General features: G+C 39.3%; 1 protein-coding gene across 8 annotated transcripts in view; it reads left to right on the top strand.

The window, feature by feature from the left end:
- The window catches only part of L3MBTL3 (L3MBTL histone methyl-lysine binding protein 3), a 127,257-nt gene that overhangs the window by 13,138 nt on the left and 89,300 nt on the right, over positions 1-24,819 (top strand). For 6 of the 8 annotated variants that reach the window (XM_040449230.1, XM_040449228.1, XM_040449231.1 and 3 more), the window contains 6 exons: positions 10,895-11,011; positions 18,229-18,340; positions 18,713-18,787; positions 20,272-20,431; positions 21,798-21,930; positions 23,992-24,076. In XM_040449230.1, coding sequence (XP_040305164.1) covers positions 10,910-11,011; positions 18,229-18,340; positions 18,713-18,787; positions 20,272-20,431; positions 21,798-21,930; positions 23,992-24,076 — 667 coding nt within the window. In that variant the 5' untranslated portion in view covers positions 10,895-10,909. The remainder of the gene's footprint in view (positions 1-10,894; positions 11,012-18,228; positions 18,341-18,712; positions 18,788-20,271; positions 20,432-21,797; positions 21,931-23,991; positions 24,077-24,819) is intronic. The other 2 variants (XM_040449235.1, XM_040449233.1) reach the window with 1 other exon arrangement.

Below are 24,819 nucleotides of genomic sequence, written 5' to 3'. Positions count from 1 at the left end.
AGATAACATACACCCCTGTGCTTATTGCAGCCTTATTTATAATAGCCACGATACAGAAACAACCCAAGTGTCCATCCATAGATGAATGGATAAAGAAGATGTGGTATATATACGGTGGAATATTACCCGGCCAAAAAAAAAAAAAAAAAAGGAAAGAAAGAAAGAATGAGACGTTGCCATTAGTGACAACACGGATGGACCCAGAGCATATAATGCTAAGTAAAACAGGTCAGACAGAGAGACACAAATACCACATGATTTCACTTGTATGTGGAATCTAAAAACAAATGAACAAAAAAACAGTCTTGTACAAATAGAGAGCAGAATGCTGGTTGTCTAAGGGGAGGATGGTGAGGGGATGGGCAAAATAGATGAAAGGCATTAAAAGGTTAAAAAAAAAGCTAGTAGTCTTCTCTGGAACTATGTAAATATGAGATATTATTATTATTAACAATAAAATACCTACTTTGATGTAGTGATCTTGAATCTTGTGATGCAGATTTTGAGTAAGTGCTCTACCGTAAGAGCTAGTATAGAAATAAAATTCAATGAAAGAAACGAAAGTAATTCTAGCTTTTTTTAAGGTCACTTGAGCAGCTTTCATGAACTCAATTGTTAAACCAGATAATTATAATAAAAAGCCAACAGTTTATTAATCGCTTACTATGTGGTAGGCAGTATGCTAAGGTATTACCTGATGTATCTCGTGGAATCCCCACCCGTGCCCACTTAAGAAAGGTTCCTCCATTCCCCACACTTTATAGGTGGGGGAATTGAGACTTCCAGAGATGAACTGCTCAGAAGCTACTCTTAGGTAATTATCAGATTTTGCCAAGTGAAAGGAAGCGGAGGAAGGGAGGGAAGTGGTGGAGGAAAGGCTGAGGGATAGAAGGGGGGACTGGTGAGAAGATGGCAGGTGTTAAGGATGATCCGTGAAGTATTTGATGAGCACCTGTGAAAGGGTGATGAGGAGCTGGGTAGGTGGGGTTAGGGAGGCTCAAAGCAGTTTCCTAAGCCACATTAAGAAGGTGTTTAGCAGTGGAAAGCAGCTTTTTAGGTGATGTTACCGAATAATGATATTAGGACTTTTTGTAGGTCACAGTGTGCCAGATAGAGCATTTGGTTAGCGACTGATGATTTCTACAAAGTAAACAAAAAGCCAGCTTCAGTTGATGGTATGAAAGTGGGCATCTTAGCAGCAAGGCATTAGATGGACTTTTCTCACTGATACACGTTGCTCTGTATCTCTTTGCTGTGTTTCTTCTGCATAGTTTGCATTTTTGTTTGGTTCGCAGTAATGATTTTAGGGTTAACATTCCTGACTCTTTACAGAAGATAGGTTGCTCTGTTAACCCAAACTGATCAACACCAGGTGCTGATATCTCAGTTCTGTCATCTGACAGAATTTTAATCCGATTCTGCTTTTGAGGTGATGTTTATCCTTATAAGCACTTCCAGTTCATAGCCATATCATCTCTACGCCTTATTTTTGAAAAATGTGCCTATTAACTATAAGGCTACAAAATACAACCCTAAAAAAAGCAACTGTAGCATTATTGAAACAATTTAACTGCTTTTAGTGAACATTAGCTAGCCATTCTTCTAGAAATAATATTTTGAAACTGTGGTTTGAGCAGGAATGGCCTGGCTATAGGTAGCTGCCTTTCTTCATAATCTTTATTTCCCACCTTATCTGCAGATTGAGACTTTTGGTTTATAGGCAGTGCCCACTCTTTCAGTTTATTTTGAGCATCCTAGATTGGGTGGCTTATCTCTCAGGACTGTTAATCTTGTCTTCATCTCAGCCCCAGGTAGGTTCATCACCTTGCCGGTGCTGTAGGAGCTCAGCACTGGGGGAGTCCAAGCCCCTCACTCAGAGCCACCGCCTTATCCACTGAGGGCAGAGATGAATGAAGGGATTGTAGGAAGGGGGGATCATGAAGGACACACAAACTCTGTTTATCTCTTGTCAAAATAAGATAAGGGTAGATTCTTGACGTCTGTGAAGAATACATCCCAAGGCAATCGCCAATTCCCAAATTGAAAGAAATCATTGTAACATACAATTCCTTCCTTCAGATTGCAAAAGTATAACTGAAAAATGTAAATGATCTCTCTAGACCTGAACTACTTATCTTGCTTGATGAGCAATTTTTGTACTGTCTGGAGCACTTATTGAAACAAATTCACACATCTTTTCTACTTACTTCCTTTTGGAGCATTTGGTAGTTTTGTTCACACAATGTGTCTGAGTCATCATTACATTTGACATTTCAGTCTTTAATTTATCTGAAACTTCTATTTTGTGGCTAGGGCCTATCACTTTCATAAACATTTCCATACGCCCCTCATTCTGTCATGAACACTAGAATCAACTAGCAGTTAATTGTGTTTGTTTCATTTCTTAACAAGAAACAGAGTTTTATCTCTTTATTCACAGTGGCCGTAGTGTAAGACTGAGTGCTGTGAGTAAGGGCCTACCTGGACCTTGGCTGACCCAGCGGCTTGTCCTCGTCCCTCAGCTTTATGCATGTCTCATTCAGAATTGTGGCTTTGCAAAATGACAAATTACTAAATGTCATGGGAACTTCAGATGCTACTCAGGAATGGTAGAAACCATAAATAGTCTGTGAATGCCAGGAATCTACTGTATACTTCTGATACCTGAATTGTAGAGAAGCAAACCCTATCCTTCCTCTTCTCATCCATCTGTAGAGCTGGTGCATTTGCATATATCGTTAAATACCTGCTATTTAAATTACCCAAGAGCTTTGGGGAAGTTGACTTCCCTTAGTGACTTCTGTGCTGAAGCTTCTGTTGTTGGCAGCAATAACAAGCTAACTATTTTCATGGGAAGACATGCCTTTTATTACGTGGACTATGCTAAATAAACCTGGAAAAGGATTTTAAAACATTTTTTCATTAATTTATTTCTTTTAAAAAACATTTAAGCAGTCAATAGGTGTGAAAGAATGTCCAGACAGTTTCCTCCCATGGCAGGCTTTTCAGCAAAGTTTTGCTCCTTCCCGGAGGCAGCCACTGTTAGAAGTTTTTGAGGAATCCTTACAGAGAAAACGTGTGCGTATACAAGTAATACACACACGTATACATACGCGCATGTATATACACATATATGTATGTATGTACACACACACACACACCTCCCCTTTTGTTTTATAGAAACGGTAGGAGTGCCCGGGTGGCTCACTTAGTTAAGCGTCTGATTTGATTTTGGCTCACGTCATGATCTTGTGGTTCGTGAGATCGAGCCCCGCATCAGGCTCTGTGCTGAAAGTACAGAGCCTGCTTGGGACTCTCTCTCTCCCTCCCTCTCTCTCTGTCTGCCCTTTCCCCAAAGTGCATGCACATGCGCTGTCTCTCTCACTTGCTCTCTTGTTCTCTCTTTCTCTCTCATTCTCTCTCTCAAAATAAATAAAGAAAAAGAGAAATGGTAGCACGCAGTTTTTATACCTTGCACAAAATTAGAGTATTAGTAGTGTCGTGGAGCTTTTTCTGTATCAGAATGTAAAGAGCTTCCTCACTGTTTTTTCTAATGGCATTATATACTGTATTGATGTACCACAGTTGTCCTTAATCGATGGACTTTTGGATTGTTTTCCAGTTATTTTAACATTACAAACAGACCCATGTGAGTATCTATAGAATAAATTTCTGTGAGTAGAACTACTGAATTGGAGGATACGTTCTTGGAAATTGATCTCCAGAGAGGTTGTTTTAATTTATAATGCCACTATCAATACATGAGGGGGCCTGGTTCCCTATATTCTCGTAACAGAATTTTTGAAAATATTAACTAATCTCCTCACTGCCTGATGTTTCTTGCAAACTAGTGTTATATGGTAGGCCGAGAATTCCAGAGACTGAGGAAGTTCATCCATTAGATACAGTGTCCCGAGGGAAAGGCAAGTTGCACAGCTTTGGTTTGGAGACAAGGAATCCTGCAGGAGAAAGATACAGAAGGTAATTCTGAGTACAGTGTTGCATGTCATTTAATCTGTCCTCCAGCCCTTTTGTTGGAGGCTTAGGGCAAGAAGATTGTAATAAAAATGAGTCAAAGTGACAGTGAACTGTTTCACAGAGGGGGGCTTTGGAAGTAGAATACATCTGAATAGGTGCCAGCAGTAATGGTGTCTGCCTTCAGGAAAGTCAATGGCTCCTAACAATGGGTGGCTCCTAACAATGGGCGCCCACAGAAGCACATTGGACATCAGAAGCCTTGATTTTAGCCATTTCCGGCCATGATATGAAAGCTAGTGGGAATCAAAAGCTGCATTGGTGTATTTGCTGGATATGTGAACTCCAAAGTGGTCCTTTTTGACGTCAGCAGTGGCTGGAGATCCTTAGGATTTAGAAGAGGTTATTGGGAGGAAAGTGGTAGATCTTGGCTGATAGCACAGAGGATCCCTCATGGGGCACTTTCAAGGTACTTCTTAGGAAACCTCGGCATCGTTAACAAGAGATTTGGGATGAGATTTTCTGCAGAATGAGAAATGCCGTCTGACCTGCACTGTGAGTGACTCTATTACCTACCTGCTTTTTATAGTCCGTGGAATATAGTTATCCATGGGATTGTGGAATAGTGCCAGGTGACAAAGAAAACATAAAACCTGTGCTTCTAAAAAATTTGCTTCATTCTTAGGAACCCAGCTAATTGCAGTGAAAGGACTTTGTATATATGCAAGTGCGCATGCTTATGGAGGCTGAAAACCAGAGAGGGAGACTTAGGCTGTCATGAAGAAGCAGCTTCTGTGAAAATCATGCTGGTTGATGGCTGTTCTGTCTGATGAAGAGGTGATAGAAAAATACCTAATCTGTCCTAGCCTTTCAGACTTCCTGTGGTAGTGCAAGTAGCCCTTTTGCTTCAAAATCAGATAATGGGAAAGACCACATGGTAAATATTCTTATGTGAAAATATTTTATACAAATATTCACAAACCTTAGAACAATGAAGGGAAACAGTTTTTTAATAAATTTTAGATATGTGTTTATACATAAGGTACACTGTATAGCATTACCAGTGTTTTGTATTTCCAAAAACGTGTCATGAGCATTTACTGCAGGTTTTGTACAGTGCTGACTTTCCTATTTCTTCTTTGTGCTCCTTCTAGTCACAGACAGGATTTTGCTGTTGTGAATTTTATGCATTTGTGTTTTAGGTGGGAAATTCGATTCCTGTTGCATACGTGTCTTAATGACAATTTGTTAATACGCGTGTATTTGATAATATTTTATTGAAAGGATACACATTGCACTGATATACATAAATCAAGCACTTTGACCCTAGTAAACTGGTTTCTGGATTTGTCATGCCTGAGTAGTTACATAGAGAAAAGTTGGTTTTAGCCAGATTCTTAGAGGGATAAGACTGAGACAAGACAAGACAGTGGTTGGGGGGAAAAAAAGCCCAGGATTGGAATCAGACTGACCTGGATTCAGATCTTGGGTATGCCACCAAATATGCTTTTGGGTGAATTACTGAACTCTGCAACTCACTTTCTTCAACGTATACTGGAAGGATAATAGAACCCATCTTTTTGTGAGACAGAAATAAATGAAATAATATATATAAATTGTGCTTTGAATCCTTTTCTGGAAGGTGAAATGGAATTAATAAATTACAAAGTATACGTATTATGTCTGACACTGAGTACCTGTGAATAAATGTTATTGTAATTAAAAAAGAACAGTAAAACTTTTCAATGGATCATTTGGGTTTTACCCAGTTTATCCACCAAGGGAAAAATTATTCTGTCTCTCTACTGTCTATCAAGAAAAAGTTGCCCCTCCTACAGCACTTACAAGGGAAGTCAATTTTGTTGCTGATCTCAAGCTAGGTAGGAGTCCTAGAGACCGTAAGGACAAGTCGTAATTCACTTACTAATTCACTGTTTCTTAAATTAATCTCCTTCAAGCCTTCACATCTTAGTTCCTCTTTTAAGGATTAAGTCCTAATGGTAGTGAAATCTAGTGCGTCTTCAAATTCGGACTGTATAAATTTTGAAATGATCAGAAATAGACTTAATATATAACATTTGACACTGGCTCATTTAAAGAGGACAAAGAAAGAAAGAATAAGGAAGAAAGAATATGTCTAATAAACTTCAACAAAAGATAGCTATAATTCAGAGAAATACAGGTTTATTTTTTTTCTATTGACCATTTAAAAATAAATATATTCTATATCTAAAGAGACTGCCCTTAAAATGTATTTCTTTTATGGAATTTTGCAAGCACACACAGAAGTAAGATGTAGTATAATAAACTGGGTCCCTCACACTTCTTGAGAATTACCAGCACGTTGCCTCTTTATTTTACCACTTCACGCTCTTGACTGATTTATGGCAAATTCCTAACTTAATCATTTCATCTGTCAATTTCAGTTGACAAGCATGAAGTCTCCTTTTAAAAGTGCATGCCGTGATCATCCCTCTAGAAAAAGCAGCATCTTTGTATATCATCAAATAGCCACTGGCATTTAGGCTTCCCTTCCTGTCTAACCATCATCTTCTTCTTTAAAAAATAGGTTAGGGATGCCTGGGCGGCTTAGTTGGTTGAGCATCTGACTCTTCATTTCAGCTCAGGTCATGATCCCAGGGTTGTGGCATTGGTTGGGTTCCACACTGAGCATGGAGCCTACTTCAGCTTCTCCCTCTCTCTCCCTCTGCCCCCCTCCTGCGTGCACATGGGTGCTCTCTCTCTCTCTCTCTCTCTCTCTCAAAACCTAAAAATTAAAAAAAAAAAAGTTTAAATCAGGGTCCAAACAGATCTATAAATTATGATATTGTGATTTATTAATGTCTTTTAAATCTCTTAATCTAAATTTTAGATTTCCTCTTCCATCTATTTTTTTGTTTGTTTGTTTTACTCTGTGCCTTGTGTGCATGTATGTGTCCATGTGGCCAAAGCCAGTTTTTATCCTACACAGCAGTGGCTCTCATACTCTTTGGTCTCAAGTCTCCTTGACACTCTTAAGAATGATTGAAAACCCCAAGGAGCTGTTGTTTGTATGGGTTATACCTATTAATATCTACTGTATTCAAAATTAAAATAGATAATTTAAACTATGTATTTACTTTTAAAAATAACAGTAGCAGACTGATTATATTAACATGTGTCTGCACAATTTAAATGAAATGTAATCATAGTTTCCAAAATTAAAAAATGAGAGAAATGGCAGTGTTTTACATTTTTGCACATCTCTTTAATGCCTGGCTTAATAGAAGAGAGCTGGATTTTCATATCTGCTCCTGCATTCAGTCTGTTGCAGTATGTTGTTTTGGTTGAAGTGTGCAAAGAAAATCTGCTTCACACAGATGTGAGTTTGGAAAAGGGGAGGAGTATTTTTTTTCATTTAATGGTGGACATTCTTCTATGATACTACACCAAAAGTTGACAAGTGGTAGTTTCTTAAAGGTAAGTTGCAGTGGGCAGTCTGAAACCCTAACAATGAACTTTTCATACTGTGTTATATTACAATCCATCGGTCTGTCACGTACTTTGATTGGATCCTTTACTCATGCATAATTTTGTGACGTCAAGCATTGGTTATTTGGAAAATACTGCATCACTGAATTATGCAAATCTCCTAGATGTTGACATAGGTCAAATATAAAATATTTAAAAAATCCCACTCATCAATATCACCACCCATCTCCTTAGAAAATATGTGGCTACTGGGAAGCTCTCAGGCTCATGGTGGTGGATACACGTTTTCTGGAATCATGATTATCCCTTGAATGTTCAAATGGATCTTCAGCAACAAATGCTGTCAGTGTTTTCCTTGATGTCAACAGGCTCGCTTCATTTATTCTTGACAAAATATTTGCCACATAGCCAAACCCGAAGAAACGTAGTTTGTTAAATAAAAATGCGCTCCATGAAAAAAGCCGCTTGTTCAACTTGCATCTCAGACAGTTCACAGGTGCTTTCCCTTGGTACTCTGACGCACCAGAGCGCTTTATGGGTGCTTTCTATTTCACCACACAGAATGTTAAAAAGATACGTATTCAGATATCCAGACTTAATGAAAGTTACTATTTTGCTTCATCAAGGATGCTGTTTAGCGAAACCAGCATTTGTTTACCATCAGTACCTGGCGGTAAAGGCTGCAATGACTGCTGCCTACTTGGGAGCCGCTACTCCGACACTTTCACCCACTGTTGCTTTTGTACCATCCACGCAGATGTCAGCATGGCGCAGAAGGCAGATAATGTGTTAGTATTTTTATGAAAATTGATTCTGACTTCTTGGACCTTCTGAAAAGGTCTCAGGTCTTTCCAGGGTCTGTGGACCACACTTTGAGGAATGTTGCTGAAGAGTTTCTGACAGTCTGAATTTTACTTCTTATATTAAAAAAAATTTTTTTTTATGTTGTTTATGTTTGAGAGAGAGAGAGGGAGTACAAGTGGGAGGAGGGGCAAAGAGAGAGGGAGACACAGAATTGGAAGCAGGCTCCAGGCTCTGAGCTGTCCGCACAGAGCCTGACATGGGGCTGGAACCACGAACCATGAGATCATGACCTGAGCCAAAGTCGGATGCTTTACTGACTGAACCACCCAGGTGCCCCATTTTGTATATTTTTATGGTGTGATTTTTACGTGTTCCTTTGTCTCAGGTATTTCCTGCAAATGGACTTGATCAGATTAGGTTTGATTTTGTTTTTTCATGGCAAGACTACTTCCTAGATGGTGTTGGGTTTGTATTCTTAGTAGTCATTGATAGCCATTGCCTGCAGCCATTAATGTATCAAGGATTGAAAATGGTAATGTTTCAGTTCTGTCATTCCTTCTTTATTTATTAGCAGGATTCTTTCTAAACTGAAACTTCCTCTCGCCATTGATTTGCATTACCCTGGAATACAGTTTGCATGGATCTCATGCAATATAGACAGGATAAATCCTTGTTTCTTTTTCCAGATAATGAGTTGGTTTGCTGTGTAGTCTTAAAAGGTGATCAGTAGGTGTTCTTGGTTTGTTTGTTTGTTTGTTTTCAATGTCAGTATGAACTCGCAGATTTAAACTTATTTGATGTGTTTCAATTCATGCAGCTACTATTCTTTGGCCAGCAGGAGCCTCTTCAGATTGGTTTCTAAGTTCCTTTGATATGATCTCTGTTGTCTTTGATAGCTTCCTTGCTTTTTTTTTTTTTTTTTTTGACAAGAAGTTCCAGACTCATCTTGCACATTTCCTGCCACTGAACAGAAATCAGCCCCTTCTCTGGGAAGACCTCAGAGAAGTGCTATTTAGAGCCCACAGTCTGAGCACTTGGCTGCTCATCACTGTTGATTGGTGGTTGTTTCTAGATTCTGTCAGTGGGCAAGGCTAGAAAATATGCAAATTTTTTTAAGATTAAAATGCATTAAAAGATTAAAATTTAGGGACACCTGGGTGGCTCAATTGGTTAAGGGTCCAACTTTGGCTCAGGTCATGATCTCATGGTTTGTGAGCCTGAGCTCCACATTGGGTCTCAGCTCAGAGCGCAGAGCCCGCTTCGGAGCCTCAGTCTCCATCTCTCTCTCTGTTCCTCCACCAGTTGCGTGCAAAAATCTGTAAAAAAATTTTTTTTAATGTTTATTCAGTTTTGAGAGAGACAGAGTGTGAGGGGGGGGAGGGGCATAAAGAGGGAGACACAGAATCCAAAGCAGGCTCTAGGCTCTGAGCTGTTGGCACAGAGCCTGATGCAGGGCTCGAACCCATAAACCATGAGATCATGATCTGAGCCAAAGTCAGACGCTTAACCAATTGAACCACCCAGGTGCCCCTAAAAAAAAAAAAAAAAAAAAAAAGTTTAAAAATGCATCAAATTTAGGACTTTAATCCATCTTCCATTGCTTATCAATGACACCAACATAATTACTTCTTTTATCCCATACCACATAGACAACAGTCTCAGAATAACAGTCTCAATACAATTACTAACAATATGATTATGGAAAACTGTTTTGCAGTTTAGAAAAATGAAAATTAAACAGATTATCACAGTTTAGCTAGTTGACTTGGTTTTCTTAACATAGCCTTATTATTAGTGTTTGCTGTATATTTTAAGACTGTTTTCCTATTTTCCAGAACCTCAAATTGGTGGATATCTCAACTGAATTCAAAAAATCAATTCACTGAGAGAGTCAATCACACCATGTATTTGTTGAATTGATACAACAAACTTAACTGACAAATTAGCATAGATGATAGTCCTAATGGACTGGAATTTTCTTGTTCTTTTTTATCATCGAAAAGGTTTCATTTTGCTTATTAACATTTAATGTCTTGTCCTTTATCCATACCCACTCTGTCATCAATATCTTCAAACAACAACAACAAAACCCCCTACTTAGTGGGCAAGAAATTCTGTTGATATATATCATGATTTTTTGTTTTAAGTGAATGTGCTGTGAAACGGTGAATTCCTTTTTTAAGAATAGAAACATTGACACTTTACAAATTTTAGGTATATTCTTTCCTCTTTAATTTACCAGGGATTAGGGGGTGCTTGGGTGGCTCAGTTAAGTGACTCTTGATTTCGGCTCAGGTCATGTTCCCACGATCGGCGTGATTGATCCCCGTGACTGGCTGTGCAGTGACAGCACGGAGCCGGCTTAGATTCTCTCTCTCCTTGTCTCTGCCCCTCCCCTGCTCATGTGCGCATGCACACTCTGTCTTTCTCAAAGTAAATATTTTAAAAAATACATAAATTTACCAGGGATTGTACTAGAAAAAATGTTAGTGATATTTTCGAAGCACTTAATTCTAGATCTATGGATATAGGATATTGTGATCAAGAAACTTATGTAATTAAGGGAAACCAAAGCAGTGACCACTAAAATAAAAACTGATCTGTACGTACAGTATTTAATGATCTGCCTTTTTCCCCTTTCCAGGTTCCAAAATAAATCATGACTGAATCTGCCTCTAGCACAAGTGGTCAAGAATTTGATGTATTCAGTGTTATGGACTGGAAAGATGGAGTAGGCACGCTACCAGGAAGTGACTTAAAGGTAAGCTGTCTTTATTAAATACAATTATCTGTGTGTGCATCTGTGTGCTATTTGTTACAAGGAGTTTGACTACATATGTAAAATAAGAATTAAAAGCATTAAGCATAATGCTTTAGGTCTTATATGATACTTAGACCTCTACAGTAAATTTTCTTTCTTTTTTTTTTTTTTTTTTTAATGTTTTTTTCAATGTTTATTTATTTTTGGGACAGAGAGAGACAGAGCATGAACGGGGGAGGGGCAGAGAGAGAGGGAGACACAGAATCGGAAACAGGCTCCAGGCTCCGAGCCATCAGCCCAGAGCCTGACGCGGGGCTCGAACTCACGGACCGCGAGATCGTGACCTGGCTGAAGTCGGACGCTTAACCGACTGCGCCACCCAGGCGCCCCTCTACAGTAAATTTTCAAGACAATTTGGAATGTTGACAAATTGGCCGAAGTCTTTGTCACTTGGGGTGGTGGATGAGAATATTTTGGCATATGCTTATTTTGCAGAAGTCGAATTATAGCTTCCAGGGGATCACCCTTGGTTTGACTTTATCATGACGGACAATAAATATGGAAATGGTAGGCTTAGAAGACCTGGCTTCATATATTTTGTAATAATGAACTTGAGAACTTTCAATGAATAACCACATTCCCTGTGCCCTAGTTTTCTCATTTGAAAACTGGATAATATTAAAATATTGAATAGACAGGACTATTCTCCTCCCTTAAATTATTTATACGATAAATATGAATTTTTATATAATCATTTGTTCAAAAGCTGGTCCTTCCTGTAAACCAGGCTGCTTTTATATAGAGGAGAAATCTCTTCAGAGAATGATGCTTCAGTGTGCCTCTTTACTATGTGCTTATCCTGCCCCTTTTCCCAAGGCTTCCCGAACCCACTCTAGGCCCACCTCTGCTGCCCTATGAAACAGTTACGCAAGCACTCATCCAGGAAGCCAGTCCACCCCACCTCTCAATTCTAATTTGCTTTTGCTCTAATCCTATCTCTGGGACCTTGAACCTGTCTGTGGCCTTTTAGACTTTGTTTGTACTTGGTCACTCAGGTTTTTGAACCTCTAATCACTCTAACTGGCTGTCAATTGGCTTTTCCCTCTAGTGCTTGATGTTCTGGCCTATCTCGAATAGAAATTCCTGCCCCCTAATAATTGGCTTCCTGGAATCCAGTGGCTACTTGACGAGTATTTCAGCCAAGCCCAACCTAGTTCATCTTCAGTGGTGAGATTTGGACAGTCTGTCACTGGAAAAATACCCAGATTTTAGTTGGGTTAGGTTAAATTAAGTGCAATGTGCCAACATATCTATCTGTTAAGCTTAACAAAAATATCGCAGTGAGGTTCAGTGAATTCTGAAAAGGAGATACGGTTTTTAGTTTTAGTTCTGTATGTCCTTGAACTAGTCAGTCAATCTCTTCAGGCCAGTTTCCTCTTTGGTAAAATAAGGAATTAAATGAATGCTAAGGACTTTATCTGCTCTAACATTCTCCAAATGTTCATCTGGATTAGATATGATGGGAATTGAGTGCTGAAATTTTTCAGAAAGAGAAACCGTTCCAGACACTCATAATGTCAGCCTCATAGTAGCTATATGAGCTTTGTCAAGTTATTTAAATTCTCTAAGTTTCAGAATCTTTATGTATAAAATGAGGAAATAGAATCTATGTCACAAGGTGGTTATAAGGATTGAAAAATATAACATATGGAAAACATTTAACAAATTGTATTTTTTTCTGGCTTTGTGATATATTATGTAAATTGCCTTTTTAAAATTGCTTTATTCTCATATTTTGCTTGTACATTTTTGTCCCTTCTTCTCACTTGCTTTTTTTTTTTTTGATGTCAGGTGGATGATGAAATTTATAATTTTTGTTCAGTTAGGTTTTGAACTTTCAATCCCTAAGAAATTTAAATTGCCTGAAGGTTTTCTAAGCAATAGATCTTAGGAATTAGCCTATTACTTTTATTAAGGTAATCAGGTAATTAAGCCACTTAGTGGGTATTACAATCTGGTTTATTTTATTTGACTTTTAGGCTCATCTAATTATGTGGGTAATTTCCATGTATCCAGTTCACTTCATGTACTGTAGACAGTATGAAACCCCACTTCTAAAAAAAAAATGAAAAAAAATTTCTACTTCATAACCATTTTTATCTGAAGAGATTCAGATAGTCAGTTGATTGTGTTAATTTAGGATTTCTGAATCACTTGCTCCTAATATTAATATCTGAGTTGCTTCAGAGATCTGATTGAGAAATTGATTTTTCACAAAATTAAGATATTAAAAAGAACTTTGAATAAAGCATGAAATTTGCTCTTTCACATCATGCTTTGCCTACTTTACATTATTTTTTTATTATTATTTTTTTTAATGTTTATTTATTTTTGAGACAGAGAGAGACAGAGCATGAACGGGGGAGGGTCAGAGAGAGGGAGACACAGAATTGGAAACAGGCTCCAGGCTCTGAGCTGTCAGCACAGAGCCTGACGCGGGGCTCAAACTCACGGACCACGAGATCATGACCTGAGCCGAAGTCGGCCGCTTAACCGACTGAGCCCCCCTACTTTACATTATTGAAGCTACTTTTTTGTAGTGGGTGTAGGCATGTAGATTTCCTAATAAACACGGTGCTATCCTAGGACAAGAAGCTCAGGTTAGTTCAGCCAGTACAATCAACTACTACATAGAAGTCAGTTTCTTATCATGTAAACAGGTTTTTATATGCTTCGGTTTATTACCATTTTGAAAGTATGTTTCTCTGTAAAAGCCTCATGATTGCTGGCCAAATTATATCACTCTTCTGCTTAAAAACTTTTAGCAGTTTCCTGTCTTTCGTGGCAAAGTCAGTCCCCTTAAGTTTACCCCAGAAGTTTTTGGTGGTCTGGCCCCTACTTCCCTCTGGCTGTGTCTCGTTTCACTCCTCAGTGCCATCTTGTTTCCTTTCCAGCCCAACTGTCTAGTTGAAGGCTTCAAACCTTCGTTCCTTTATACTGTTTCCCTTGCCCCTTTTCAGGGAGGCTAAACAGCCTTTATATAAAACAGAGTGCAAAAACTTTTTCCATTCAGGTGCAGTAGGGGAAAGAATAGAAAGCTTACTCTCTGATGAACACTTTATCTGTATCCTTGTATTTAATCCTTTCATTTAATCCTTTTGAGGTAGTTCCTATCGTTGTTGTCAGTTTACAGATGGGAAAACAGAGGCCCAGAATGGTTAAATCATTTGCTCAAGGTCAAGATAATTGGCAGAACTAGGTCTAAAGCCAGGCTTTTCTGATACTGGAATCGATTCTCTTACCACTAGTATACTATAGTCTAAAGAGAGAAAATGTTTTCATATCAAAAGAGATACAGAGAAAATGTTATAGCGATTTAGAAGAGGTATCATTTTAGCTGGAGGGATCAGGAAGGCTTCGGGGAAGTAGTTGTCATATGAGCTTCAGGTACCCGAAAATAGGTCGGCATCTATATGAAGATTTTGTGGGTCAGGGACAGCAGGCAAGAAATAGAAGGGCATCTAAAAGAAGGACTAGCATAAGAAAGTATAGTGTTAGGGGAGAACAGCAAGTGTCCAGGGGCCTCCTTGAAAATATTATAGTCATTAACAAGACATTTTTGTTTAAGCAAGCTTTGGAAACTGCACCGTTGCCTAATTATTCTATAACATGGCAAATTAGTATTTGTAGACTAATATCTCAGGGCCAGCCATAAGAACAGGCAGGCAATGAGCGGTAGCGGGAAGGTGCATGCTGGGGCTCCCTGTCCCTAAGCAATCTCTCTCTCTGAACTTGTAATGATGTCTGAAACTTATCCACAGAGGATTATTCCTCTGGGTCATAAGGATTTAGCCATTTGGAATCCCTCAGTAAAATGCAGATATACTCCTGAGAGCGATAGCATCTTATCTAGTAAGAATAGTTGCCACTTAACTGAGAGCAAGACCCTGCGGCAGCAGGGCAGAAACCCAACTAGAAACACTGTGCTCATAGTGCACAGTTTTGCTCGTTGTGATTAATGTTCAGAAAACTTTAGTTACCAAATATCTTTGCCCTTAAAACAGATTGGTAAATAGAACTCATATTTTGACATTGAAAGTAATAAAACAAAACAAAAATACTAACCTCAGCAGTGCCTTTTAAGGATCTGTTCTTAAAGATAGGCAAAAAGCAAAGGATCCTTTGCCTCTACAAGCAAAAATAAAGAGCATTGAATCAATTAAAGGTAGTTCAAGCCAGGCCAAACAAACCTTTGCAATCCCTTGTATCTTTCAGGCATAATTGTTTTCTGATTGACTTAGATGTTTCCACTAGTAGAACAAATTACGGTGTCAGCTGATGTGTTTGATGTGCTTATTTAATAAATTTCTTTTGTAGAGTTTATAATTTTGATGTTCTTGATTTGGAATGGAGTCACTCAATAGATTTTTATGCTGCTTTTTAGATGTCTAGGTTAAAAGAACTCATAACTTTGAAAAAAGAAATAAAAGTGATTATTTCAAGTTTCCATGGCTCCAAAACCATTCATGAAAGCATTACCCATTTCTGAGTGTTTTATTGGGGGGAAAAATGTTAGGGAATGTGTCAGTCTTTCTGGAATGCTATTTGTGGAACTCCAGTAATGTTAACAGCACCTAACAACCTATGTTGTCCAGCATTTTCAGCAGTACTAATATTGTGAAAGACAGTAAATCCAAGTTGAGAAGCCAGAAAAAAAAAAAAAAATTGATCCCTGTGGTTTTTTTGCATATGACAGGATACTTTGAAAACACTTTGGGGTTAATTTTTGAGATAAAGTAACTTGGTTAGAATAATGTTCTTTACTTTTTCAAGGTTATAGGATGCCTTTGAGACTGTGATGAAACTGAAGAACCCTATTCCCAGAAAAATATGTATGTGTCCATGACATCATTCTGTATGAATTTCATGGGATTCTTCAATCCCCTAAAGTCCAACTATAGATACCTGACTTACAGGAGTTAATTGTGTCCCTAAGTGTCATGACATCTTTCATTTGTACTTTGGCTATAGGTCAGTTACTGGCAATAAACATTATAAGGAAAAGACAACTAGGAATAATTGTTGTATTGTGGGGATATTACCTTTTAACTTTGAAAGTATTTGAGCTTAAAGCTTCCAAGTGTCATAACTCTGGATTTTTATTCAAAGATTCCACTCGGTGGTGTTCTCTTTCTCATTGTTGGAAATGCAGGGTGGCTTACAGTGTAGCAGTAATTTGGAAACTTACACCACAGGAGATTCTGCATGTGATGAAAATGGTGCTATTTTTCACATTTTGTATTTTTCAAATAAGTATCAATTAATATTGGCATCTAATAAGAGTAAAATTACCTACCTGGACTGAATTATAAAGGTGATGCCTAATGCCTTTTTAAACTTTGATTCAGAATTGATTTTCTGTGTTCTTCTTTACTATCATTAATTAGTAATCATTATGGCTTGTTTTTTCTGTTCTTGCCCAGTAGATGGTACTGTCAGCTTTATTTTGAAATATTCTGTTTTCAGAGTGGATCATTTAAAAATTTATTTCCCCCCCCCAAAAGTAAAGTTATATTTAGCTCCTTTCCTCCCACTTAACTTTTTGCCACTTCCTAGCCTGACATTTTTAGGCGAACACACTCAGTATAGTATACACATGTTACCTGGGAACTTGTATCTGAAATATGTAATAGAAGAAACCATTTTCACTTTCCTCAACTATTTCAACTTCTTCAGTCTAAAAAGCTTTTAATTATTGTACACTGTGTGCATACAGTTACTTAAGGTGCTGTTTTTATCTGATGGAAAGAATAATTAGTAATTTTTGTTTCAGCTTTTTCCGACTTGTACTCTGAATCTAGTTTGGTTAAGTGAATGATTCTGTGGGCATGTTGACTAAATAGATGTTTTAGATTGCAAAATGGAAGGTCTTAAGCCTAACTGCTACATATTTGCATACTCATATTTCTGTGAAGGCTCTAAAAACGGTAAGCGAAAAGTCGTATAATCCTTTTGAATTGTGAACTTTCCAGTTCTTCATCAACTGTCAAAATTAGTGGATCCCTAATATCATTCTATTTTATGGGAAAACAGAGGAATATGGAAAACTTTGAACTTCATCAATAGGAGAGTACACCTAGTTGTTTCAAAGAGGATGGAGGGGTCCCTGCACATAGATAGTGGGTAAGCCTTCAACATGCACACACAGTACAGCCAGGCTGTTAGAGAAACATACTAGGTTTGCAGCTTGCCATGAGGTGAGAGGAAATTTTCAACATTTGGGGTCAAAATGTCCATGAAGTCAAAATGCCTGTACTTTCTGGCGATAGAATTGACCTGTAGCTAGCAGATTTGTTCAGATCTCGTAGACGTTACCAGTTGTTTGGAGGATTAGAGGTGAATGGGGTGGAGAATTCCAAAGAGCAGTGAGAGAAAGAAGTGGAGAGTTGGGGGTCACATGGCTCACACTTCAGCCTTCCTCACCTACCTCCGGGAATATAAGAATATAGGCGTGCAGGTCATTATTTCCGGAATAGAGATTTCCTTCTCTTGGACTTAGGTGAGCTCGGGTGAGATAAGTTGATTCCTGGGAAGATAGTAATTCTCCTTTTAGTAATTTTGGTTACTAAGGAAGTAGTAATATGAAGTAGGAAACAAAAGTCCTAGCAACAACTGGTGTTCAGAATGATAGGCCACATTAAGTGAGCTGGCATCTCTATAGCACAGTGCAGGGCTGGTTGTATGGTACCTTAAGAAGTACCTTGCTGGGGCGCCTGGGTGGCTCAGTCGGTTAAGCGTCTGACTTCGGCTCAGGTCATGATCTCGCGGTCTGTGGGTTCGAGCCCCGCGTCAGGCTCTGTGCTGACAGCTCAGAGCCTGGAGCCTGTTTCAGATTCTGTGTCTCCCTCTTCCTCTGACCCTCCCCTGTTCATGCTCTCTCTCTCTCTCTGTCTCAAAAATAAATAAATGTTAAAAAAAAAATTTTTTAAAAAAAAAGAAGTACCTTGCTGCTTTGTTCTGTTTTTACTTCCCCGAATCCCCAAATCTGTAAAATGCAGAGGGCTTACTGCTGGTAGAGGGCTTACCTAGATACAGTTGCTCAAATGAACGTTTAAAGTATAACTAATTTGCTTAAAGACTCTCTGTGTCCACCTTGAAATGACTACTGTCCTGAGCACCTTTGTAAGTTTTGCCTCTTTCTACCATATTTTCGCTAGTTTCGGGTAAACGAGTTTGGAGCCCTGGAAGTTATCACAGATGAGAGCGAGATGGAAAATGTTAAAAAAGCAACAGCTACCACAACTTGGATGGTACCAACTGCTCAGGAAGGTAAGACTGGGTCGCCTGCATTGCCACTTTCTTTCCTTTGAGAGTTTTAAAATAAGAATTACCTAGGTTTTACAATAGGCTGGAACTTTGAAGATCCTGGGTGATTTTCATGTCACGTGTTCTTAGGTGAATTTCTATAACAAAACTCATATGGAACCAACTTTTATATTTTAAAATAACTATAAACTGTCTTCTTTCCTAATGCCAGATCTGTAATAGCACAAGGTTAATTGGAAATTATTACCAAGTAAATCCAGTGTTGCAATAGCCTACCCAGGTGATTTAGCCAAAAGCCTGCCACTTTTTTCTCATCTACTCCGATGGTTGTAACTAACACCTATATGCTGATGACTCCCAAATCTATATCTCCAGCCCCGACCTCTCCCCCGAGCTCCAGGCCCGTATTTCCACCTGCCTACTGGACATCTCCACCTGGATGTCCCACAGGTACCTCAAACTCCACATGTCTGAAATGCGATTCATTTTCTATTTCTTTCTCCCCTTTCCCCAAACCTGCTCTTTCTTCTGTAACCCATATTTCAGTTGATGGTAGCACCATCCCCCCAGTGGACAAGCAAGAAATCTAGGAGTCATCCTGAATTCGTTCTCCCCCAGCCCCATGGCCTGTTGCTCCATCCTGTTGGTTTTTATTTCCTAAATATGTCTCAGATCTGGCTTCTTCTACTAATGACCACTGCCACTGCCTTAATGTAGGCCCTTAGCAGCTCTCACCTGGACTATTGCAGACTCCTCCTAGAGAATCACTCTGCTTCTAATTTCACCTAATTTATCCCGCACCTTCAAGTCAGAGGAACTTTTGTAGATTGCTTTTCTGACACTTCACTGACTTCGTACTGTCTCTTTAGCTGAGCCTACAAGGATCTGGGTGGCACGCGCCCACCTGCTTGTCTTGTCTCTTCGCTCTCTGTTCTGTTCTCTGTACACCGTGTTCTGGCAGTGCCAGCAGCACTGGGTTCCATGGAATTCTCTCAATGCATCATGTGGTTTCACACTCCCTTGCCTTTGCTCTTGCTGCTGCTTCTGGCTCAGATGCCGTTTCCCTCTTTGTCCAGTTGGTTAATTTCTCTTGGCCTTCCAAACCCAGTTGAGGCTTTATATCAGAAAATCCTCCCCTGACCTCACCCCAGGCCGAGTGAATGACTTCTTCCTCTGTACTACTCCTGGAACTTGTTCATGCTTTGATTACTGCATGTATCACATTTTATTATAAGTATTGGTTTTCTTGTCTGTCTTCTCCTCTAGACTGTGAGCTCTCTGGGGCAAGGTCTATACTATCATTATCAGTGTCTAGCGTAAATTGGCACCTAATGTTTGCTGAATGCATGAGGAGCCTAACAATTCAGGGGAAAGGAAGTGTGAGTTCCCAAATGATTTGGGATAATTACGATTTAGGAGCTCTGCTACCTTCAAAGTAAACTAGGTGTCGATTTAACCAATTTAGTAGAAAAAACCCACTCCTCAGAAGGTTGTAAACATGAAATAACATACATAAGCCTTTTTTGTCAGATACATCCATAAAATAGGATTCTGCAGATTACTAACAGTTTCATCTTCAAGTATAGTGAAGTATAGTATACTGTACTTCAAGTATAGTCAAGTATAATGAAATTTTCTTTATTTTACTTTGAACTCTGTAGAAAAAGCCTTAGACAAACTTTTATCTTTCCTGCAGAGTATTTTTTGTTGTGTAAATGATTTGAGTGGTTCCTGCCAAGCCCATCCTCTTCTCCCTCCCAAGCACAGTAGGTTGGTCATTCATTCATTCAGCAAATATTATCTTTTATTGTGTTGCTAACAAAATTATTAGAAGGAAAAGTTTGTGTTTTGCAATGTTTTCTGTCATGGTTCTAATTGTTTTTTTCTGTGTGTGTTTTTTTTGTTTTTGTTCTTTTCCCCTTTTCACCTTCTAGTCTTTTCAGAGAAGACTGGGATGCCTTTCAGGTTGAAGGATCCAGTGAAAGTAGAAGGGCTTCAATTCTGTGAGAACTGTTGTCAGTATGGCAACGTAGATGAGTGTCTTTCTGGAGGAAACTATTGCAGCCAGAATTGTGCCCGGCATATCAAAGACAAGTAGGTTTTTGCCCTGTTCCATCTATAAAATGGGGTTTTTTTAAAAATTTATTTGTTTTTAATTTTTTTTTTTTTAATGTTTATGTTTGAGAGAGAAGGAGACAGAGTGTGAGCAGGGGAAGGACAGAGAGAGAGGGAGACAGAATCTGAAGCAGGCTCCAGGCTCTGAGCTGTCAGCACAGAGCCCGATGCGGGGCTCGAACTCACAGTCCGTGAGATCATGACCTGAACTGAATTCGGACGCTTAACCGACTGAGCCACCCAGGCGCCCCTATAAAATGGGTTTTAGAGTCCAAGGTGCTAAGGAATACAGAGGCTCCCTGACATCTGTCACACCTTCATGCCCCTTTTTTCCCCCAGAGACTTTTCCTTTAGAGGTCTGTGGACCCTGATCCCGTTACTGGACCTCCTGACTTCAGTCATGTCTGATCTTAGTTGTACTGCTTAAGTCCTACCTACAAGTACAACCTCTGCCTCTTTCTTTAGCCTTTTGATTCCAGTGAGTGCCCCCTAGCAAGAGAATATTTAAATTTCTCTGGGCTACGTACATTTTGATGGCGCTGATGTTTATGGAAACAGAGTTTTGTTTTTATGTTGGGGGGGGGTCTTCAGTAACTCAGCTAAAACTCCACAGGTTGGGAACCAGCTGACTGAAGATGGCCATAGAGAGTGGCTTACTGAGTCACAATACTGTAGATTTCTGTAGACTGAAGATTACGAGACAGGGACGTCCGCTGTGGCTGGTGGTGCTATGTGACTCGGCCATCTGGGGACTGTCTGACAAAGTTCAGCTTATCACCAAGGTGTATTTCTTCATATAATTGTATAACACAAATAAGTGACTTGACACTTAAACATTTTAGTGGAATTTCCCAGGTATTTTAACCAGGGTAGGCCTGGGAATTATCTGTTTTTGCTGGCCAACTTTTATTTTACAAAGTTATACTTGGCCTTTTTTAGTTGCACTTGTCATTGTTAATAATTGCTAGATCTTTGCATTAAAATTGCCCAAATACTAAAATATCTCTAAGTAATTGATTCTTTTATTAGTATGGATGGCAGATGTGAAACACCAATCATTCTAAACTTGTTAGAACCTGTTTCACATATAGTACTGATCCCCTTTTGAAATTAATATATAAGCTAGTTTCCCTTTTCTGCTTTGAAGAGTCATATATGATTATGGTTTTAGGTGTTCCTTAGCTATGATATCCTAATGCCTACACTCTTCTCCTGGTGGTTAAATGTTTTTCCTTCTCCTGGTGGTTAAATGACTTTTTTTTTTTTAAGTTGCATGATAGTCACCATGTAGATGTTTGACAGGTATTGTTTTCCTGTCATTATTTTGGGTTTATAAATACAACAGAGATCAGAAGGAAGAAAGGGACGTAGGAGAGGACAATGAGGAAGAAGATCCTAAGTGTAGTCGGAAGAAGAAACCAAAATTATCTCTGAAAGCTGACTCCAAGGAGGATGGAGAAGATCGGGATGATGAAATGGTTAGTATCTCTGATGCAACTACCAAAGAACTCAGGGTATTTTTGTTGTTGTTGTTTATTTCTGAGAGAGAGAGAGAGAGAGAGGGCAAGCTAGGGAGGGGCAGAGAGAAGGAGAGAGAGAATCTGAAGCAGGCTCTGAGCTGTCAGTGCAGAGCCCAATGTGGGATTCAAACTCATGAACCATGAGATCATGACCTGAGCCAAAGTTGGACGCTTCACCGACTGAGCCACCAGGTGCTCTGATACAGGGGCACTTCTTAAGAGAGTAACACCATGGTCAAAGGTGCTGGCTCTGCAGCCAGTTATCTGACTTCCAGGGCTGGTTCCATGACTCTCTGTGTTACCATCAACAAATTACCTGTCTACCCGCTTTGGTATGTCACTGTCTGCATTTCAAAATGAGAATAATAAATAATAATACTCCTTCCTTAGGGTGAGGAAGTAAGATGTGCTGACATTTATTACTGGAGAGAAAAGGCAACAGCAAAACCTTCAGTTGTACAAATGAATCTTTAATTCCTCTTGATGGCAAAAAATGTCAATCCCATTTTGGTAAATTGCAGACAGATCTCATAAAACTATGTGAGTAGGTAGAAAATGGCATATAAATGTCAGGTATATTTAGGGGAAACTAATTCCAAATGTGCTAATTAAAACATAAATATTGCTAAAGTACATATTAATGGTCCTATACGAAAAGAGAACTTTGAGGTCTTGAAGCATTTCCCTTCAGATCAATATCGAGCAACCAATTATTTGCTAGTCATTCTTCTAGGAGCTGGGAACACAGGGATGAACAGCATTAGGAGAATAGGGTCTCTCCTCGCAGGGACATCACATTCTTTTAAGGGGACGTATAATAAACAGGAGACCTGTCAGCCTATGATAAATGCTACGGTGAGAAGTACAGGCGGGCATGAGAATTGATTCACTGCTTCCAGTTGGGTTCTCAGGGAGGCCTCCCAGAGAAGGTGGTATGAACTGTGTGATCTTGATAATAAGAAGGAGTCAGGTTTGTAAAAGTAGGAGTGAGGAGCCCCCTGGGCAATGGAGTGGCTAGGGAAGAGTCCTTAAGGTGAGAACATGTGTAATATGTTTTGTTGAGGAAATAAAGACAATATGGTTGACCCTTACAGGTGAAGGGAGGGTGGAGTAAGGTGAAGCTGAAGAGGTCCAGCCTATGTAATGCTTTATGATAAACCCGAATAATGGGGTTTCATTCTGTTTTGTGTGGGCTGGGACTGGAAAGTTGAAGGCAAGGGAATATGTTGATAGGGTTTACGTTTCCAAGTGATGGCTCTAGCTTTGATGTGTGACAGAATGGAATCAAGGAAGGCTGTTAGTTTATTGCAGTAGACTAGCTGAAAGGGCTGTGTAGGGTAGAAGTCACTGATTTCAGGGTAGATGTTAGAGGCAGGGTCATCAGGAAAGAGGAGTCAGGAATAACTCAAGTTTTGGCTTGAATAGTCGACTGGATAACGATGCCATTTATTGAAGATGGGAAGGCAAAACTGGAGTACAGAAGTTAGAGTCCTTTGGAATCAGGAGTTTGAGATGCTCGTTAGGCTTCCAAGTGGAGATCCCAGGTGGGCAGTCGGGTTTGTGAGTGTGGAGTCAGGGACGAGGTCAGGGGATATGACTGTGGATATTTGGCAGACAGATGATGTTTAAAACCCAGGAAGAGGGATTCGATAGAGAAGAGAAAGGGACTGGATTGGAGGAGACATCAGCAAAGGGACTGAGAAAGATGGGCCAATGGGGTGTGAGGAAAATCAGAACAAAGTGGTCAAGGAGCTACAAGAAGAAAGTGCTTCAAGAAGGCAGGAACAGTATCTGTGCAGTTCCAGAGTGTAATTCTTGGAAACGTTCTTATTTGGTAATGACCTCAGGCCAAAAGCAACACAGTTCTCATATGACCTATATTCTTACTTTCTTTAAAACTTACAAAGTGAAATTGAAGAAAAGTACAAAAAAGAATAATGCTTTCTGACAGCTCTCTAACTTTTCGTTGGTGCCAATTTCATGAGCTTGTAAAATCGTAATTTCCCTTTCTTGCTGTAGGAAAACAAACAAGATGGAAGAATCCTGAGGGGTTCGCAGAGAGCCCGAAGGAAAAGGCGAGGTGATTCGACTGTAATAAAGCAGGGTAAGTTGACGAAAGAAATGGTTTACTTGTGACTTTATGAAATGGAAAATATTTCACAAAGGTAGACATTTTAGTCTTAATTATAATGTACACAAGGGCCATTAAGGTTTTGTTTTGGGTCTTTCTTTGATTAAATTTTGTCCATAAAAATCGGGGTTTGAAGAAGTAGATAAAGAAAAAAATGGAAATGAGTAACTTTTGAATAATGTCAGTGCAAACTTGAAAACATCTTCCTATGTTTTTCTGTTGAGTAGGTTTTTTTCTCCTTCTGTACATTTTCTAAAACCTTTGTCCTTATTTCCTAAGATTTTAAGGGGTTTTTTTGTTTTTTTTTTTAAGTTTACTTATTTTGAGAGAGAGCACAAGCAGGGGAGGGCAGAGAAAGAGGGAGAGAGAGAATCGCAAGCAGGTTCTACACTACCAGCGTGGAGCCCGATCCAGGACTCAAACTCACAAACCATGAGATCATGACCTGAGCCAAAATCAAGAGTCGGACGCTTAACTGACTGAGCCACCCAGGCGCCCCTAAGATTTTAAGTTTTTAATGTTTGATCTCAAACTTTAAACTCCCGATGTGGAACCTTTTTTGCTTCTTTCACTGTTCCTCGGGCAGCACTTTGTTTTCATGACAAATCCAGTCCCCGGACCCTTTCCTTTTGTACTTGACTGGATGAACTTGAACTCCATGTGCATCATGGCCCTTTGGCCACTTCCATGGAGGCCTCAGCGTCCTCCACCAGGTT

This window comes from Herpailurus yagouaroundi, unplaced genomic scaffold (assembly GCF_014898765.1).
Source record: "Herpailurus yagouaroundi ecotype Mexico unplaced genomic scaffold, PumYag 198, whole genome shotgun sequence".
NCBI classification, from domain to species: Eukaryota; Metazoa; Chordata; class Mammalia; order Carnivora; family Felidae; genus Herpailurus; species Herpailurus yagouaroundi.
Note: the sequence above shows the minus strand (reverse complement) of the source record. Positions and strands in the feature narration are given on the sequence as shown.